Genomic DNA, 20,208 nt, shown 5'->3' with positions numbered 1-20,208 from the left:
TTTCCGGCAGAGTGGCGCCTTCCCGGTTCGCCTGCGCGCCCTTGCCTTACGGCACGGTGTCGCGCAGCCCCGGTCGTTGGCGACAGTTTCCCGGTTGCGGGGCCCGGTGGGTGCCATGGACGTGGGGGAGCTGCTCAGCTACCAGGTGAGCGGCCCCGCGGCGGCTGCCGGGGCGCTGGGGGCGCCGAGTGGGGCCGGCGGCGGCGGGGCCCGGCGGGGCCGCTCCCGCGGGGCCGGGGCCTGCGGCGGCCGCTGTGCAGAGCTTGCCCGGCCGCTCTTGCTGCTCTCTCACGGGACCCGGTTACGGTGTCGCCAGCTTTTGGAGGCCTCTCCTCGCTTCGGGGAAGCGGAGCCCCGTGGGACCCGGCTGCCGGCGTCCTTCGGGACCGGGGCCCTGCGGGCGCCTCCCTCCCGCGGCCGGGCCGGGGCCGCCGTCGTTGCTGGCGGGCGCCGGTTCCTGCAGCACGGCCCGGGCTTGGCCCACGCCTTGCGTTTCCTTCTTTTTTTCCTGCCTGTTTTATGGCAAAACCCATTTAATTTGAATTTTACCAAAGTCTTCTGAAAAAGTTTATCTTCTTATAAAAGTTTCCTTTTCTCTCGTGAGCGTTTCTCCTCTCGCCGGGTGAGCGTCGCTTATTCGTTGTCTGGAGGTCAGCTTATAGCAGATGTGGCAAATCGCCTCTTTATTGTCCCGCGAGCGGGTTTAGCGTGGATTTTCCCCGGTGGATCGGGGCACGAGAGGGCTCATTTGCAATAATGTTTTGATGCTTTGCTGCGATTTGTGCAGGCGGTGGTGTCGGCTTGTGCTGTAATTCTTACACAAACGGCAGTAGTGGCCTTTCCCTGCTGAATCAGTGGGTACGAAAAGCGCTCTAAGACGTTATCTACCTTGTAAGTAGTTGAGTAGGGGAGTTACGTGACTCCTTAATTACTACATTTTAACACAGGATTCTTTATGGAACGCCTTCCTACGTGCCGTCCTGGTATGCGTTGTTCTGTGGGGGCACTGCACGTGTTCAGAGGTGAAAGGAGCATCCCACTGTTCGGGACACGTTTGTACTTTTGGAATGCGTTACTTTGAGATGCGCAGGGAAAGAGGGAAAGTTACCTTTGAGTTTGAGAAATTTCTCATCATCTTTTCCCAGTGGTATCAAAATACTCTGGAGTTTGGCTGTAAGAATAGTCTTTGAGAACTCCACTTGATTCAGCTCCAGGATATTTTCTTCTGTGCATTGCTCCCTCTAACATCCTTCCCGCTTCATCCGTTCATGCAGTGCTGGCAGCGTAGTCCTGCCGTTCTGAGGTCTGCTCTGCTTTCGTGTTTACCTACCTACCATTTTTTCTAGCAATTTTTCAATATCGAATTACAATGATCGTTTCTCACGTTCCTTTAATTCTTTGGTCTTCTCCGCCTCAGTTACGGTTAACGATGCTGCCCTTTACTTGAGTTCTGTGATGCAATTTACACCTACGGTGCAGAAAGGTAAACCTGTGTTGAACTTTTGTTTGTTGTAATTTTTTAACCAGGCTCTAGTTTGGGGTTTTGTTCGTTGTTTTTTCTCTTGCCCCAAGAATGTGAAGTCCGCAGGATTCCCTTCTGCTCTGGAGGAAAGTGCGCATCCATTTTGCTTGATCGCTTTGATTCCTGCGCAGCTTTCCGTTGGATGAGCTTGCTATACTGCGATGAGGCTAGAGGTAAAGAAATGCTGCTTAGCTGCTGGGTGTTACAATTTTAATTTCTTTTCTTGCTGCTGAAATTATTCTTAGCTGTGGGACAAAACATTCTTCAGCTTTCAGTCAACTACTGAAATTGCTCCTGGAGGTGTTGTCCTGGCTCTGTGCTCTTCTGGTCTCTCACCTGAGTACAGATGGTTCCTGTGCCAGTAGATGAGATAACGCTTCAGAGTGAGTGCTGGATTTCAGCGTCAGTGAATTCAGACCTCCAGAATTAGGTAAAACGGTGAATACAGGTGAAAGGGGTGGAGGAGCAGAAGGCAGATAAATAGCTCTGATTCTGAGAAAATGAGATCCCTTTCTGTGAGGGTGCTTCTGGCTGAAAGATAGAAACAAAAGTTGGAAACAACAGGTTTCGCTGCCTCCCATCCTGCGCGGGGCAGGCGCCTGCCATGGCTATCACAGAGGCCGGCAAAGCAGCGCCCTCCTGTATAATTTTTAGAAATGTACATTCTTGTCTGCTGAACGTGTAAAATTCAGAATAATCAGACTTCTGTTGTGCCCGTGCCACAGAGGGGATGCTGACTTGAGCGTGGCAGACAAAGCGAGCGTTGCTCCAGGCTGCCTGCTGTACCCAGCTGACGGGCTGCTGCTTCTGGGAGGAGGATGGCTCGGTGGCTCGTACGACAGCTCCTGACCTGCTCCAGTTTTCTCTCTGGTGTCGTAAGGTTAACTGGAGCGCAGGTCTGGGTGCTTTGCCACGTTGGGCGGAGGAGCGGGCTGGCTTGAGGTCTCCTTGTTCATCCTTGGCGCAGGGGTGGCACCGGCTGTCAGACGGGTGGGCTGGATGATGGGTGGTGTGCACCTCCGCTGTCTGATTTTAATCTCTTGCTGCAAACGAGTCGATCTTCTCAGCTTCCCTCAGCACAACCCAAAATAATTGCTTTTTTCTTACATTGTTTTGAATTTGTCTCCTCTAAATGCCTATTCTGTGCCCTTGCTTAATCAAGAAGATGTTCTCCCTCAGTGCCAAGCTTGGCATGGAAGATTTCAGGCACTGTGCCAGCAATTCAGCACCAAGTGTCTGTCAGAGTCGGAAAAGGAACGTCTTGCAACAAAAAATACAATTAAACGGCACCTGGCAGTTTATACAAAGCTCAGGAATCCATAAACTTTATGTGTTGCTGCAAAACAGTTGCAGATGGTCTAAACTGATGATTAAATATTGCTGCTGTTCTGCCCAGAAAGGCTGTGCCCAGATCCTCTGTGTCTGGTCTCTGATTACGGAGGGTAATTAAGGGGACAAAGCCAACTCCACTTCTTTTCAGAGATGTCTTTCAATTGTCTTGGGAGGGAATAAGGGAGATTATTTTAATTCTCATTAAATGCAGATTTCACCGCTGTGAGTGATCATTACAAATTGCTAATTTTTTAATGGAACATTAGTAAAATCAAATAACAAAAGAAGCAGTAAATAATGGGATAAGGTCTGACTTCAGCAAGCTGGGCGATCTCGTTGTTTGAATGGGCTGAGTGCAGTCTGTACGGGGTTGGGTCTCCACGTACCACTGGAGGTGCATAATAGTTTCTACTGCTGGTGTAGATAATTTGCTGTAAATTAGCAATGTAATGGATGCATCTGATGGCAGAGGCAGCTCAGCCGAGCAGGTTGTTGACTACCTACAGCCTTATTACCCTGGTAGCTCTTGTCCCGCCTGCGGGTTAAAACGAGGAGCCGTCAGTGGCTCAGACGCTGGCCCGCGGCGCTTGGCTCCACTCCTGGGGGGCGCGGGCCCCACGCCGCAGAACTCGTGTTGGTGCACTAACGGGGTTGCAAGTGAATTTTTAGTTTACTTTTCAATGTGTTATCTTCAGCCACCAAACCCGAGCGTGCGCAAACGTCTGCCGAGGCAGATCCCTGCCCTGCGCAGCCCCTGCGGGGTCCCGATGGCCGTGCTCCGCGGGGCAGCTGGGAGCCTCACCAGCGAGTCTGGAGAGGACGGGGTTCGTTCTCTCCGAAAGGAGTGATCTGTGTCCATGTAGATGCAATGTGCATCTTTCATTTCATTTGCCTCAGTTTGCCTGGTTTTGGAGCACTTGGGACTTCTCGAGATTTCTGGATTTTCCTGGTAGCAGTTCTTCCACTTTCTAACGCTCAGATCCTGCACCACCTAGAAGTGTTGTGCTTCAGGAAGAGAAAAACAATGAAAAGTAAGATTGATAGTAGTCTGGTTTATCGCAAATGTGGAAACAAAATTTAGAAGTGAGTGAAGATAACTCTGGAGATTTGGGGCTTGCTCTCAGGACTCCTAAATTGACAGCTGATGCGTGGCTCTCTGCAGCGGCTCTTCCGAGCAGGCTGCAGCCGGCTGAGATCTGGTCACAAAAGCCGCATCACTTATGGAGATTTATTTCAGATTTCATTAACAAATAATTTCTGAGCTTCACAGTAACAAGGTTACTTACAAAGCAGATGTCTTAGTAATATGAAACTCCATTACTGATACTTCTCTAAACCTTCCCGATGTTTGGAGAAGGCTGGAAGCAATCAGGGGCCTCAACAATATGTTTTCAGGTTCTATGGGGTACTTAATCCTCATCTTAACGTGCAGTCGCTGCTTTGAGGGAGACCAGGCCGGGGCCCTGGGCAGATCCCTGTTCGCTGATGTAGGACGCGGTGTCTCTCGCCTTCACCGCTCGCGAGGCGGGTGCTGCTGTTCCTGCTGCCCGGACCGGAGGGCAGGCTCCGTCTTAGGCAGGTGAGACCCGTGTCCGGCGTGCATTCCTCGAGGAGGTCGGCCACCCGAAGCCGTGGGCCCAGGCTGCGACAGCTTAGCATCCAAAGCAAATACAGCTGACGGCTAGAGCAGGCACAGAAAGATAATTCTTCCCTCACCAATCACCAGCTTTTGTTTACTTTATTGTATTTTATAAATGTCAGCTTTTTTTAAACCCTTTTGTGTTGTTTTTTGTGTGGTGATATCAGTGTTAGATTTAAATGAAAATGTCTTCTCAATAAATTACCGTGAATGCGCTGCATTCAACAGGAACAAAATTAAGCTTAACTAACAAAACAATTTAAAAATGCTTTTCTTGTGCATTTTCTAAATGAATTCCATCTTCGTGCCAAATGCACCTTAGCACAACTGAGTGAAAAACCCCACATTTTATTTATCAAATGATTAACTTTCCCTTTTCTACCAGAAGGCAAAACTTCTGTAGATGCATGTGAAGCTGTGAAATTGTTTAAATAAATGTGTTTAGACACAATATATGTGTTTGCTTAGCAAAATGCACTAGTCTCAGTGCAACAACGTACGTGCTTAATTCTTGTTGGTTGGTAACAGTCCTTTAGAAAATACAAATGCAAGCCAAAGATGAAAATCAATGAGCAGAAGCTAATGCTTGCCTTAAATCAGTTGTTCATGACTCTGCATCTCTTGTGAAATGAGCAGAAACCCAGGTGTTTCGCTTATGCCTTGATTTCTTAGTTTTAATAGTGCTGGTTGGAAAAGTGCAATATTCTTAGTAAGGTTTTGCATAACATCAATAACGAGAGGAAAAACCTTAATGCCCGCTTAATAGCACTTGCCCGGGAATTCAATTACTGTCTATTGCCAATATGTTGGCAGCATTAATAATTGCACGCTGGGCACTTCCATAATTTATCATAATGATTTCTGTTATGTATTATAGAAGATTCCTCCCCCCCGCCAATGCATAAATACAAAAAAGGATAAAATAATTGAGATTGAAACAGGGTGTAAATTGTGATACTAAGGATTGTGTACTCAGAGGAAATGGGGTTGGTTTCATGATGGAGTTTTAATTTAGATGTTCTGGTGATACAGTCCCTTCCCATGGTACATTACTTTGCATCTGACAAACCACCAGCTCCCTTGGCCCCTCATTACCTCTGCGGTCTCATTGAGGGGGTTGTTCCTTTTTTAATGTTTAGAAATGAGAGTGAGGGATGAGATTCTGACTCCCTAAATTAGGAACATCCAAGGCAGATCTTGTAGGGCGCTTTGCTGTAAATTTCGGGACTCCTCATGTCGCTAATTTCTCTGTCTGTTTGTGACAGTAATCGGCCAAAGGTGCTTTAGGGTGGTCTGCGTGTTGTGGAGGAGCGAGTGGAAGGACATAGGAAGGACAGAGGCCTGTGTGCCATTAAGGGCACTGAGTAAGGAGTATGTATTTACCGAAGCTTTTTCCTTAGATGGTGTTAGAAGAGCACCTTTTTTTCTTTTTCTTTTCTTTATTGGGTTGCTGATTGCTTGGGGAAGGTTTGAATTACTAGTTGTTGACAATGACAGATTTGTTTCCAAATGGATCTATGTGAAATTATATTTTAATGTACCTGGAAGCAATAGGAGTCTGCTTTAGAAAAAAAACAACCACCCCCCCAGAAAACAACCCGCAAAACCCAGCACAAAACCCTGCAAGCAAATAAATTTTTCATTTCAAAGAATCTCCAGGTATGCTTCTGCTTCACAGCTATTGAATTATGAGCTGAGTCACTGCTTTAAGAGTGCATGGGAGCACTTTAGAAGAGTTTTAAGTCAGGAATGTACCATCCGTAATGGAAGCAGCAGAGAAGATGTAGGCAGAAAGGAGACAGATAACCGAGTTTGAATAGGTCTAGCTGGGAGCAGACATCTAGAGCTTTGATTTGTGCTAATGCGTTGTCTGGCAAACTTGATTCTGCATCTTCCTCAAAGTGGTGACGACACGGTAACCCTGAAAACGCACCGTGATCCTGGTCGGTCTGCTGTCCAGTTTGCTTCTCGTTATAATTAATACTTCAAGTGCTTTTTTGGGGGGGGGGGGGGGGGGGAGGGTGTGTGTCTTTTTTTGGTTTGGTTTGGTTTTGTTGTTTGTTTGGGGTTTTTTTGTTGGGTTTCTTTTTTTTTTTTTTTTTTTTTTTTTTTACATCTCTCCTGAAAGCAGTTTTCTTGAGAGCAGAGTTTGCGTTTGATGGTTTTTGCTTTATATTGAAATAAATACGTAAATGCTCTCTGGGCTGTGCAGAGAAGCAGTCGTAGCTGGTCTGCAGCATGCACATCGTAATTGAATCACAGCGGGATTGCCTTATGAGCCTGAAAGATTTATTGCTCTTGGGGACCAAAAGTTCCCAGCCTGCTGGTGAGCTGGAAATTCCCACCTTGATGCCCACACTCGTGCTGGAGCTGGCAGGAGAAGGACACTGTCACCTATTCCCTCTGCATCCTTCTTTCTTTCTTTGTTTCTTTGAATCAAAACTGAGGAGAATCCAAATCTCAGTTAAAAAGCAGGTCTTGTGTTCATGAAAGCATGGTGTGAGTTTTATGGTCTTAGACAAAGGGTCCCACAAAGCAGAAGAGTGGGGTCTTCCTGCCAGATAATGTTTTATGAAATAGGCTGGACAAAGGCTAGACCTAATGGGGTTACGAAATCATCTATCGGGCAGCCTGAGCAGCTGAGAGAAAGTAAAAATATTTTTCTTATTGTTTTCATTGTTCTTAGCACACCGGCTCCTTTTAAACAGTAAAGAATTAAGCTTTGTTTTCCTGTAATTATAGAGCATGGAGTGCTCCTGTTCCAGCTTGGCTCTCCTTCAAAAAAAATATGAGAGATCAAATTTAATATCCTTGTAGTTTTTGAAGGGAGAGAGTTTTTCCTTCTATTGCAAATGCTTTCATCCCTTTTTGCCTAAATTAAAACATGGGATTAGGGTTAACGGACTTTTTCTTGTCCCTGGCAAATTACCTTTAATTTTGACAATTAAATAGAAAGTGTGGAATAAAATAATAAGTTGTTCCAAGAAAACCATAAAGGTATGAGCACTGCTTAATCTGGTGCCAAGCCCCTGCAGAATTGCAGCAAGGAACAGTACTCCTGTCCTGCGTGCTCTAAATTAGGCTTTGAGTCTGCATTCAAGTCAGCAAACTAGACAGAAGGATGGGAGAAGTCAATGTGAATTAGGGTGCACACAGGAATTCAATATAACCTCATATACTAGGTGGGTAAAAATTGTCTTTCACTGCTGTCTGCTTGAGCATATTGGTCTTCTGTCTGTACAACATGAGGCTGTCTCAGCTGATTTAGCTGATCCCAGGTCCTTAAGACGGTCAGCTGTACAGCCACCGAGCAGGTCAGTTTGGCCACTTCTTGGCTTTGAAATACTAGTCGTTGCTGCCTGGGAAGATATTTTCCTGTGAATCGTGTTCATAGATCAAACAAGGTAGGATGTTGACATAGCTCTTGGCAGAGCCATTCATCTACTCATGTGATGTTCCACTTCACTAAATTAATTTCCATTCCAGTTTTCAGAGCTGTTAAGCATTGTGTAAGCAAACGTTTTAAACAACTTGTAAGAATTCCCTCAGTATGTCTTGTAATATTGGTGTTCTGGTTTGCAAGGGTCACAAAAGACTTGTATTCATTCACCTTATTTCTCTGACTTTAGCCTAACAGAGGGACGAAAAGACCCCGTGATGAAGAGGAAGAAGAAATCAAAGCACGTCGGAAGCAAGCTAGTGCGCGAGAGCACGGTCGTCACAGGGAAGAGGAGTCTGCTGCGCTGGAAGAAACTGATGATGAGAAGAAGAAACTTCTTCAGATAATTGAGAGGGACGGAGAAGAGGAAGAGGAGGAAGTAAATCACTGGTGTCCTGTGGGAAAGGGGAGGCAGTGGGAAATAAGCAAACACTAAATCACTGCTCTGGGATTTCCATTTCTTACCGTGTAGATGATGAGACTAACCAGTGATTTTCACATGCCTCATACGGCTTAAGGTTATGGTTTTACTCTCCTGCCCTGCAGGGTATTCATTAATTTCAAACGGGCTTCTCCAAGATATCCTCTGAAGGTTTAAAGGGGCGGGGGCAAAATGGAGAGGGAAGGGAAAGCTTTCAAGCCTACTCTCCGTTTTAGGCTGAGAATACCCAAATCACCTTCTAAAATAGCTTTTTAGGGAATAGTTTCTGTATTCTAACCAGTTTCTTAACTCTATTATTCTCATCAGTACCCCCAGCCATGCAGCTTCTCCCCCTCTCCCCCTCTTTGTAGCTGTGCAGCAGCAGCAGCACAGAAGCAAACATTCTTCGATACAAGAAAGGCTTGGGTCAGTGGAGAGGGGTAGCAGCTGTCAAGGGTAAATGATTTCAAGCCTTGGAGACAGAAATCCAATGCAGCATTGGCCTTTCTGCCAAGGGCCAGGGAAAAGATCACTTTATAAATGTGACACATGGATTGGTATAAATCTAGAAGATATTTGCTTCCTGCTGCCTCTGTCCTGTTTGATAAAAAAACAAGCGATATTCACCACTGCAGAATCATGTAGGTTTGTGAAATATCATTGTCCTTTGTATACAGCATTGCTAGCATTCGTCTCTGAAAATCTCCCTCGTTTTTTTGATGTTGAGCTATTGCCGTTACGGCTGTTGCTGATAGCGGAGAAAGATAATGCAGGATTTCTGTAGCATTTGAGCTCCAGTGAGGATGAATGGACGTAGCCAAAAGTCCTCTTGACTGGCTGGAGTCTCGTGGGTTCCTGCAGAGTACGCGTCCCTCGTCTTTGTCAAGTGGAGTTCTCCCATCCAGGCGTTTTAAGGGCTGGAAGTCCAAGGTTTCTTTAGAACCAAAACCTCTTCCTTATTATCTTTGAATGCAGTTAATGTAAGTGCCATCAAAATGCGCTTTGTACCAGCAAATTGGATGGAAGGAAACTAATCTGTAGGACACTGTAATACTGAATGCAAATGAAATACAAGATACAAAGCCGATCCTAATGGAGATATTGTAGTGATACATGTTAGAGAAAGCAAAGAATCAAATGAAATAGAGGGAAGCAGTGTCAGCCTGTGTGACAGTATCTTTGTGGATTGAAATCCCATTGCAGGAAGAATATGGTTTGGGCAGTGTAGTATTGATTACCTGAGTGGGACGGTGACATGAGTGGGATGGTGCTAAGACAGGTTGGGCTTGAAATCCAGTAGGAAATCCAATAACAGAAGACTTGGGCTGGTGTTATTATTGTAACGGAGTTTGCTGAAGAAATAGAAATTTTCTCTCTCGTACAAGATTGCTGCGTAGAGTCGCTAACCAAAGAAACTATAACACCAGAAGCCACTCTTGATTTAATCCTGAACAGGAGATGGGACACAAAACTCGGCTTAAGATGTGAAGGGGTCTGGTTTGTTTTTTCTTTTGAGAACTTCTCTTTAATAGTGATTGTAACATAGTCAAATAGAGGAGAGGGAAGAGGTTACCCAAGAAAATCCGTATCATCAGTCTTTTATTAAAAGAAGTGCATTAAAATCGTGAAACAAAGACAATAACAGAATTGTGTTTGTAGGTGTCAGGGAGGTAGCTAAAGTTATGCTACTGCTGTACAGTGAATATATAATGCCAACTGAGAAACACCTTAGAAGAATTTAAAAAATAAAGTACTAGAGTAAAATATTGATTTTTTTTTTTTTTTTTTCTTTTGAAAAAGACTTTAAAATAGAAGTGAAAGCTTATCCAAGTGAGGAAAATACAAAACCCCATAAACTCAGGGCAGTTAAATGTAGACCTACAAAAAGAAATAGCACAATGGACTTCTGAAAAGAAATCATCCGTGGGCATAAGCTGCTAATGCAGATTTACTCTAATACGTCAGAAGCAAAACCCCTCAACACGCGCTGATGGCGCCAGGTAATCGCAGGTGTAAACGAACAGCTCGAGGAAGATGAGCCGTTGCAAAACTGTTCTGCTTTTTTTTCCATTGATACTGGGTTTCAGGAAGTGTAGGGAAGCTCTTCTCGTTCTCTTCCGAAGAGCCTTCCCTGGGTAAACCCCTGGTTTATAAAAACCCGCCTCCCAGGGTTTTGTTCTGGGGAGCTTGCTCAGGTCCAAGCTGGAGCCAGTCGATAAGTGAGCAGTGGTGTACGGGCAGGGAGACTCGCAGAGGCGGCCGCTCGGTCCTGAAGGCTGCGGGCCCGACTGCAGTCTCACCCCATCGCTGAACTCCTTTGCGTTTTGCCGGGTAATTGTTCCAACCACCCAAAGCTCTGTTTTCTGCTCTTCTGATTTGCTTAGGAGGAACCTTTGGATGAAAGTTCAGTGAAGAAGATGATTCTCACTTTTGAGAAGAGATCTTACAAAAACCAGGAGCTGCGGATCAAGTTTCCTGACAATCCGGAGAAGTAAGATGATGCTCGGCCCCTCTCTGTTACCCTTTTTTCCTTTGATTTTAGGTTTCAGCCCAAAATCAGTTTCTTGAATATACAGATGTTTTCCATTACATACGGCTTATGTAACAGCAGTTCTTGCCATGTGTAGTTCTTCTAAATTTTACTTGAAACTAACTTTGTTAATTAAAAATGGCATTATCGAGACTCTGGTGGTGGCTGGTATGTGGCCGGCAGCACAAGGAGAATAATTAGCAACAAAGGGAAAAGTTCTAGTTTATTACATTCTTCCTGTTGTTAATATTATAGGTTGTGAAACTTCAGTACTAAAACTCAAGTTCATGTTGGTTTTATTTTGGGAGCGCACAAATTCAATGAGGTTTCGTTAGTTTTGGTTGAGGTACCCAAGTAGTGGCTTGGCTCTCAAAAGTGAGCACTGAGGAGCTCTCCCAACATCATCCTCGTGGCAGCTGGCATCGGCGGGTCGTCAGCCACGCTGCAGTTCGCTTGTTTTTGGGGGGCTCCTCCATTGCGCTGCTCCCAAGCAGGGGTCTCCTCCCCGCTGACAAGCAGGTGGTAGATATTTGGGGGTGGGCTGAAAGATTGAGTCCTGGATTGGTGAGTTTTGCTTTCCAATTAAAGATTTCATGTCATCATTTTGTGTGAAGGTGTTGTGCTTGCATATGCAGTCAGTGGGCTGTGTGGGAAGGAAATAATTTCATATTATGGAGCTTTCAGATGCTGTGGTGAACAAGCACCGCATGGGGATGGGGTCTGAAAGCCAGGCTTTGTGTGTGTTCCTTTCCACACCTGCGGTTCTAGTGAGCCTCTTCCTCCTTTCATGGAGTTTTGTTATTCACGTTAAATGAATTCCTGCACTTGAGTGCCGTTATTTTTTGTCCAGTTTGCTGTTCTTTCCCTTACCCAAATTCTCTTTATGGACTTTACTTCAGACTAATACAACCCACATACTAATACGTGGTAGCTAGGGAAGGTGCATTGCTCTGGAGAACTTATTTTGCATGCAGGATTTTTTTTTTCATGTGTAGCTACAACCTCTTGAGGTTTGGGGTTGTTTTTTTTTTAAGTTCTAAAACTGGTTTACAGAATTGGAACAAATCTGCTTATTTACTCTATGTAAATTATATAGTAGGAAGGCTTATCCTACGTGATTAAATCCGCAGAGGATCAGAAATGCCGGGGCCATTGGGGTGACAAGTCTGACCTGGTATCTCCTGGAAGGTGGTGGTCTCTGTTTTGAAAAGGGCTGTGCGTTGAACACAACTGTTGTACGTTTTGCATTTTTATTAACCATTTTTGTCTTGCCTCAGGTTCATGGAGTCTGAACTGGATTTAAATGACATCATTCAGGAAATGCACGTGATCGCGACGATGCCAGACCTGTATCACCTGCTGGTGGAGCTGAACGCTGTGCAGTCTCTCCTCGGCCTGCTGGGACATGACAACACAGATATCCTTCAGTTGTTAAAGCAGCTCTCATGTGAGAGGCTTTCTACAGACTTTTCTGTAATCTCTTCTATCCTGCTTTCACAGGCTCCTGTATATGTTTTTCTCTTCTTTCCCACTGCACTGAATTTATGTTGTCTTTTTTTTTTTCCTCCCCCCAAGTGAAAGCCTTCTTTGTTCAAGCAATATTGATTCTGAATTTTTTCAGTGTTGTTATTCTCCTTTCTTGTTTTATGACCCTTTCATCTAGGTTTGAGTGGCTGTGTTAGAGTGTGAGCAGATGAACAATACAGGAGAAACTAAGGTACGGGGTTAGCAGCGTATAGCCTTGAACTGTGTGCAAACTTTGTCGGGAGTAGCCCCCAGTGAAAATGGAACCGATTTGCCCCTTTTTGTGGAGAGCTGAGCTGTCATGCTTTCAGCTCTTTCACGGACTAGCTCACCACAGTGGTACAGCTTAGTTTGTAAATGTGATAAATTCCTCACGTGTCCATGCCTTTAATTTGGTGTGCTCAGAGCTGGAGGGGTGGGTAGCCCTTCTGCTTACATAAATATCCAGAGACATTTCCATGCCCGGTTGGTTCTTGTGTCACTGAACCTGATCCCCATGTACACCTGTCTCTTCTTCCTCTGAAGATCTGAGGACATCTCAGAGAGTTTTCTGTCTGTACTGTTAAAGGTTTTGGTAGTTTTGAACAAAAACAGTGTCATTTTTTTGAATATCCTGGTGCCTTGATGCTTAGCCGTCAGCTGATAAATAGAACTATGCCTGGCTTACCATTGTGCAGTCTTTAAAAGCAGAGCTCAGCCTGCACTGCTTGTAAGGTATTCTACAGTAGCTTGAGCTGGAAAATGGTGACGTGACTTGACAGACCGTGTGTCCGTGTCCTGGCAGACATTAGTGAATGGAGGGAGCAGTGAGGCCCAGTGGAAAGGGCACTGGACTTGGACTCGGGCCTACAGCAGGCTTTTCTTTTTTCCTTTTTATTGATTCATGACCTTAGGAAAGTAGTGTATTCCTTATTCTTTTCTTTATCTGTAAAGAAGTAGATAATACTTACCAGCTTTTCCGAGGTGTTTTGAAATACGCAATGTTAAAAGGACTGTTATTGCTAAATGTTGTGGTCCAGTGCACAGATCTTGGTTTTCTTTTATAACGCTTTTCCTTATAGTACTATGTATTAAGAATTCATATTTCGTTCTCTCTAAGTGGGTGCAGTGATCAGAAGATAAAAAAAAAACCCATAAATATTTTATTGCATACCAGTTTATATTACCCAAACACATAAGCAGTGCTTTCTATTTTGACCTGTATCTAGCTGATCCTTGATGTGGTGAATGCTGGTCCCTGCAAAACAGCAAACACCACAGCTTTCCTCATCTGTGATCGGTAATGGAAATTACTGTCCAGTAAATGCTTGTTAACAATTTACTGTGGCACAGTGGGAAACACCTACCATGCATAACCAGTTTCATGGCTACCATAGTTTCATTACTTTTTTCTTTTTGCCAGACACCGCAGGCTTTTTGTGTAGTATGTGCATGGCATTAAAAGCTTATGCTGAATTTCTCATTCACAGGGAAAATGCAAACTGTGGGGATTTTGGCTGGGATAGCAGAGCTGATTCGTAGCTGGAGTGCACAGGAATACAGCTGGCTTTGTCCTTTCAGCCATGAAAAGCTGTGTCCTAGGGTCACTGCTGCTGTCAAAGCCTTGTCAGTATTTCCACTGTGAACTCTTTTTAATTGGTTTGCAACTTCCCTGTCAGTTAGTTTACGGGTAGAAATTTGGCTTGTGAATTGCAGTTTTGGGAAAAGCATATTTCTTGTTAGAAAAATGGCTGAAGTGTTTTCAGACTGTTGGAAGCAGGACACAGGCTGTAGTAATGCCTCTTCACTGTGCTGCTGCTCCTTATGCACAGGATAGAAACACTATTAAAGTGACGCATCTAGACATAAACCTAAATTGATACAGCTCAAGTTTTCTAATGACTTTGTGTTAGAACAAATGGAAAAAGATTTTAAAAATGAGTTCTTCAAGGAGAGAACTAAACAAATGGCTCTTCAGATGTGATTTAAATGTAGTGTCTTGAGGGACTAATGCAAGGAGACAAAAGCAATGTCCAGGGGGAGCAAATAATCTGCTGAATGATTCATGCAGTTTTACACAAAACATGTGAATGAAAGATGATCACCGACAAGACTTTATTAGTGAAAGACAGGAAAGCTTCAAGTGAGGTTTTGCGTTTCTTTCTCCTAAATTTGATAGGACAACTGATACTCTGGCTGGAAGCCTCAACAGAAGCTCCCTAGACAGGAATGCCCTGCAAGATGAACTCCTCTGGCTGCTGGAGGTCTTTGCTGTGCACTCGCAGGACAATCTGGCTCAGCTGTCGTTACAGCACCCAGTAGGTAGCAGTAGTCTCCAGCGAGTTCCTCCCTTAGCCTTCTCTTCTGTGGGTTGATCAAACCCCATTCCCTCAGTCTTCCCTTGTACATCATGTGCTAGCCCCCGACCTTCTCCGTGGTCCTCCGCTCCCCTGAGTCCAGTATGTTAAGGTCTCTCTTTGACTGGGAGAGCCCGCAACTGAACACAATATTCTACACGTTGCCTCATGAGTGCCAAGCAGCAGGTCAGAATTCCTTCTCTTGACCCACTGGTTTTGCTCTTGCTAATGCAGTGCCGTCTGTGATCAGCCTTCGTCACGGCAGAGGCACGCTGCTGGCTCGCCTTCGGCCTGTCCACCAGAGCTTCCAGGCTCTCTTCTGCAGAGCTTACCTCTCCAGTCAGCCCCGGCGCCGGGGCCTGTTCCCTCCCAGCTGCAGGGCTTTGCATTCGCTGAACTTCACGAGGTTCCTATTGGCCCGTTCCTCCAGCTTTTGTTAATTAATAGTTAATTCCTTGCAGAATAAATGTAAGGCAGGTTATTTTCTCTTAACTTGCTTATTGAGTCACGCTCCAACTTGCTTTTAAAAATTGTACCCTGGCACTTTTGGCCATGTTTTTGTATAAGCACGAGTGACTGTCTGCCCCGTGAGGAGTAATCACCCTTCTGTTTGGTTCCCGATGGCAGCTGCAACTGGAAGTGACATCCACCCATCAAGAAAATGTACGGATAGCTTTGGCTTGGTTAAGGAGTGCTGTAGAGTATAAGGAAGGCAGCAGTCTTACCAATACACATCTTCTGCAGCGCCTAGACATAGCTTAACTTGGGACTGGGACGGGCAGCCCTCCTACAGTCTTTCCTGAGACTAGATAAGTCACGCCTGAAACCCTGCTGAGAAAAGATAGATGAAAATACTTTTTCTACTGCTGCTTGTATGTCTGAGCAAATGCACAAATAGGAGAACTGGGAAGCCGGATTGTTAGCCTGTGCATTTTAAAGAGATTCATCACAAAGTTGCTATATAGGAGATGCAGAAAACTGCATATCCTGTTCTACCCCGGTGGGACTCGAGCAAGATTGATCAGCGTGTCTGAGAGAATAGGAAAGTGGGTCTAATGAGGTGGAATACGTCTCCTCGTACAAGAGAGCTGTGCAGCAGTCAGGGGAACCGTGTGTTATGCAGCCCAGAGTTAATGAGTGAAAATTGGGCTGGCAGAAGCTATGCTGTTCCTGCGAGGTCCGCGGTTAGAGGAGCATGCTGTCCTAATTGGGCCAGGCAGAGGGGGTGATCGCTCCTGCTCCCTCCAGCGCCCTTGTTAGCCGCACGCCGTATCAGGTTAGCAGGGGTATCGCTGAGAGCAGAATACCCAAATCAGATTATTGTAACTCGTTTCTCTTTGCTTATATTCGGTCTTGACAGTGCAAGATGGTGCCTAGTTATACCAGCTCTAGCCATTTTGATTCAAAAAAATAAAAAAATAAGTATCACCAAGAAACAGTAAAATTGCCTGATGCAGTAAGCACACAATCACATTTGTTTTTATCATTCCTAATTGTTAGGATTCCCTGGTTTTGGTGCTTAGGAGGACTATCTGCTGAAGTGGTCTCTGTGCTCTTGGCTCTGGTGGTCTGTGCCCCACCGCTGTAATGTGCTACCAGTTGCTTTGGATCGTGTCATGAGCACGCTGGCCTGAGAGCAATCTGTTTTTGATATTAAATGCGTCTGCCTCTCTGGTGGTTGTCCTTAACACCTAGCACATGTTTCCATAGCTGTGGTAGACTTGCTTCAAGAACTGACTGATATAGATACTCTCCATGAGAGTGAAGAAGGAGCTGAAGTCCTCATAGACGCTCTGGTAAGTAGTAAACTCCAGATTATTTTAATGCCTGAAGAACATCTGCCTTATACAGCCCAGCAGCGAATACTCTGAACTGCCACGCTTCCTGCAGCTGTGGTTATCCAGATCGCCAGCACCACGAGGAAGGTAGCCAGGTCAGGAGCCTGCTCCCTTGTAGCTGAAACGCCGTATTGAGGACCACGATGGGTGTTTTTAATGGACTGCCAGAGTTTGGGGAATAGGTTCTTCTTGCACCTTGTCTACCACTTCTTTTTTGGAAGGAACATGCTCACATTGCAAAATTTGTGTAGGCTGGGAGATTGTTTTTGTGCAGGGAGGGGGAATGCAGTAATATTTGTGACCTGGACAGTGTCCTACTGAAAATAGGAGCTTGATTTGCATTTTTCTTCCTTCTTGCGGAAAAGGGTGACCTCTGTTCACCCATGAAAAATTGAAGTTTGTGGCAGGGCTCAGATTGTTATCTGAAGGAGTGGGGCCACTGTGGTATTTCAGTCTAACCTCTTGCATGGGAGACCAGTAGTCTTCTGCCCAGTAGCTCTCGTTTCAAACTGAAAAATCTGTGCTTGAACTGGGACATCTGTTGTTACAGCGAGCGTACGTGTTTTTCTTAAGAAGAAGGAAGAGCGTGAACGTTTTCGTGTAACAGAGCTAATGCGTTTTAAGGGTGGAGGAGGGTTTAGAGGTAATGATCCTTTTTGGCATAAACAACCCCAGAAAATTATCTATGTGCAGTAGAAGATGCATTGCTTGGTCTTAAGTGCTCCCTGCCTGGTTAACTCTTGTGGTTGCCCCTTGGTGGTGGTGGACTTCCCCTTTTCCTGGTGTCTGCACTGGATGCCTCCTGCTCCTCGGCTGCGGGAGGAGGGTGCCGAAGGGAGCAGAAGCCCTCCAGAGAACCGGTGCCCAGCAAAACTCGGGACTTACATGTCTGTCCTACCTTTGGGCAGCTTCTGCCTGTGAATCGCTGTGTTTGTGAATCACTGTGGCTGCGTCTTGTTCTGTAACTATTATGTTGAAATTGAAAGATGGGGAATTACGGGTTTTCTTTTGTTTGCTTTGTTTGGCTGCTCTGTTTTCTCCTACAATCCTTCTTGTCCAGTCACTATAACGTTACCTTCCAAAGGTTAATGACAGTGGCCCAGAGCCGAGTTCCTCCAGCTGGCCTCTGGGCTGTTCTTAATTACTCTGCCTTCATGGAAAGATTGCTGGATGAATGAAGTGGTAGAGAGGCACTGCTAGAGAGAATGTTTTCTGTAAAAGGTGCAGAGAGGTAGTAAATCAAGCAAAGTTCGTTCTCTGTTTTCCTTGTCACCAGCCCACCGATAACAGCCAAGTTTTAGAGGTTTTATTGTCCTCTTTGAAAGAAACAGGTCAGGCATATCTTGGAGAAATGTTTAGATATCTGCTTTTTAGATTGCTGTGGGTTGGTTTGTTTGTTTTTATTTGTTTGTTTGTTTTTTTAAGAAAGTAGGTATAATGTAGGGTATCTGTGAAGATCATTGCACCACCTTCCACAGCAGCTGATAGTTGTATTTTTTCCACGTGCTCACTGGGCCCAAAGCTAGTTAACAGTGTTTGGATTGGAAATGTTATTTTGTTTAACTTTTCCAAGCTTGTGTCCACAATGGAAAGTTAGCCAAAGTCAAGCTGGACTCTGTCCAACTGCAGCTTTAAAAGCACACTTCTTGTGTTGGCTTTCTGATTAGGAGGCTCCACCTGCAGATGTGGGTTCCTGCTGCTGCTGCTTTGTCTGGGTTTCGTTAGCTTGCTGAAGGCAACTTGGTACATTCATCTTGCTAGGATTTAAATGCAGGGCTTCAACTAGTGATAATTCAGCTTTTGGATTTGAATCTGGGCGTGTGAGCATTGTTCCTTCAGCTTTTTGTACCTATTGAGGTGGAAGAGGTAACAAAAATGTAGGCAGGCCAGCAGCATGCAGCTGGAAGTGGAGTTGCGTGCAGAGCTGACAGCCAGCCCATCCGTGGTGGTTTGTGGTGCCTCGCACTCAAGAATTTGAGGGATTATAAATCAATCAGGCTGGTTCAGGAAATAAGACTGTGACAAGGTGCATGTTTTCCTCCAGATGTTTTTCTGTTTAATCTGAAACACAAAAGTTGTTTAATTAATTAGGACAAACACAGTGGCAGATTTACTTGGTGAATCCTTTGCTTCCTCTGAGATTTTAGAGCAAGATTGTTGATGTTTTCTGAACATGTCTGGCAGGATGTTTCAGTAGGGCTTATTGATTTTTATTATTTATTACCCCCCCCCCCCGTTCGTTCTCCTTCACCTTCCTCTATTCAGTCGTCTTTCTTATCTTTTTGTCTTTCCCATGACCCCGGTGCTGTAGGTGGAGGGCCAGGTCGTGGCCTTGTTGGTCCAGAATTTAGAGCGCCTGGATGAAAGTGTGAAAGAGGAAGCCGATGGTGTCCACAACACGCTGGGTAAGCGCCGTTGCACAGCCCCTCGCTTCTTCCCGCGCTTTGTCCGCGGGGGTGGTGGGTTATCCCTCCCCTTCCTTTCCTCCCTACCGCCTTTCCCCTGGAACTGCCAGCGCGAGGGGTGAGGACCTAGAGCAGCTTTCCTTCAAGCACAGCTTTAACTCACGGCGAAGCCCAGTCCCTTGAGCCAGTATTTGTCGCACGGCTGCTGGTAAGGTGCTTCTTCCCAAAGTGGTTGTGTAGGGAGGTGCTGGTACACGGATGAAACTGTGCACTGCGCCGGAGGGTGTGCGCTACCGCCTGTGTATTTACTATGTACTTACCCGTGAGCTCCACTTACTCCGTTATGAGAGCTGTTTATGTCTTAGCAATATATTTAACTTTCGGGTAGTAAAACATTTGTATTTCATATAAGTACATCATTACCTCTCTGTTCCCCAGTCTTTGCACAGCACAGTAACTGCTTTGCAGTGTGTCTCTGTTATTAGCATTTAGACCATCATCCACTCCTTTCAGTCATTTGGGATTGTGATCTCCCGTGGACTGGAAGAATGAGAGACTGGAAACAAGAGTTTTGGAATTTTTCCTGCTGCTGCCATTGTTAGTTTAGCCTTGTGCAGTGAGAATTGCTGCTGGAGTAAAGGGAAGTATCTTAGGTTTCTTCCAGCGGGAGCTAGTGTCACACCGAGGAGGGACTGTGTGGGCACTGTAAAAACTGAGAGAGCATCACAGACGTGAGCTTCAGTCTCACTCAAAAAAAAGGTAGTTTTGCGAATAAGATGTAACTTCGAGAAGAGCAGTGCAGCCCTAGGAAGGGCCTGGCAAAGCAGAGTGGTTAGGGGCCTGAGCTGAACTGCAGGTGGGGAAAAATCACTGTTTTCTGTGCCTTTCTTCTCAGCAATCGTTGAGAACATGGCAGAGTTCCGACCAGAGATGTGCACGGAAGCTGCGCAGCAGGGCCTCATGCAGTGGTTGCTCAAGAGGCTGAAGGTGAGCTTGTTTTCCTGTTGTCATTTGGGAAATACCACAATAAAAATGGACAGGCCACTGGTCTGGAAGCTGGCGTGCCTGAGATGCTGTTCGGCACGATATTAAAGGCCCAAGGCTATTTATTATTGTCTCTTTCCGTTTGCATAGGTATCTTTGTCACACGTTCTAACATAAATACAGTGAATTCAAAACTTGCCTTAAACTGGGAAGTATGTCTCTTGTAACTTATTATAAG

At 45.4% G+C, this 20,208-nt stretch overlaps 1 protein-coding gene across 1 annotated transcript in view; it reads left to right on the top strand.

The window, feature by feature from the left end:
• Positions 1–20,208, top strand: part of CTNNBL1 (catenin beta like 1) — a 55,532-nt gene continuing 35,324 nt past the window's right edge. The window contains exons 1-7 of the mRNA XM_082326092.1: positions 1–145; positions 8,123–8,311; positions 10,738–10,844; positions 12,161–12,302; positions 16,444–16,539; positions 18,893–18,986; positions 19,882–19,973. Of these exons, the coding sequence (XP_082182218.1) occupies positions 116–145; positions 8,123–8,311; positions 10,738–10,844; positions 12,161–12,302; positions 16,444–16,539; positions 18,893–18,986; positions 19,882–19,973 (750 nt within the window). The 5' untranslated portion in view covers positions 1–115. The remainder of the gene's footprint in view (positions 146–8,122; positions 8,312–10,737; positions 10,845–12,160; positions 12,303–16,443; positions 16,540–18,892; positions 18,987–19,881; positions 19,974–20,208) is intronic.

This window comes from Platalea leucorodia, assembly GCF_965183815.1.
Source record: "Platalea leucorodia genome assembly, chromosome: 13".
NCBI lineage: Eukaryota > Metazoa > Chordata > Aves > Pelecaniformes > Threskiornithidae > Platalea > Platalea leucorodia.
This window is presented reverse-complemented; position numbering and strand designations above follow the sequence as displayed.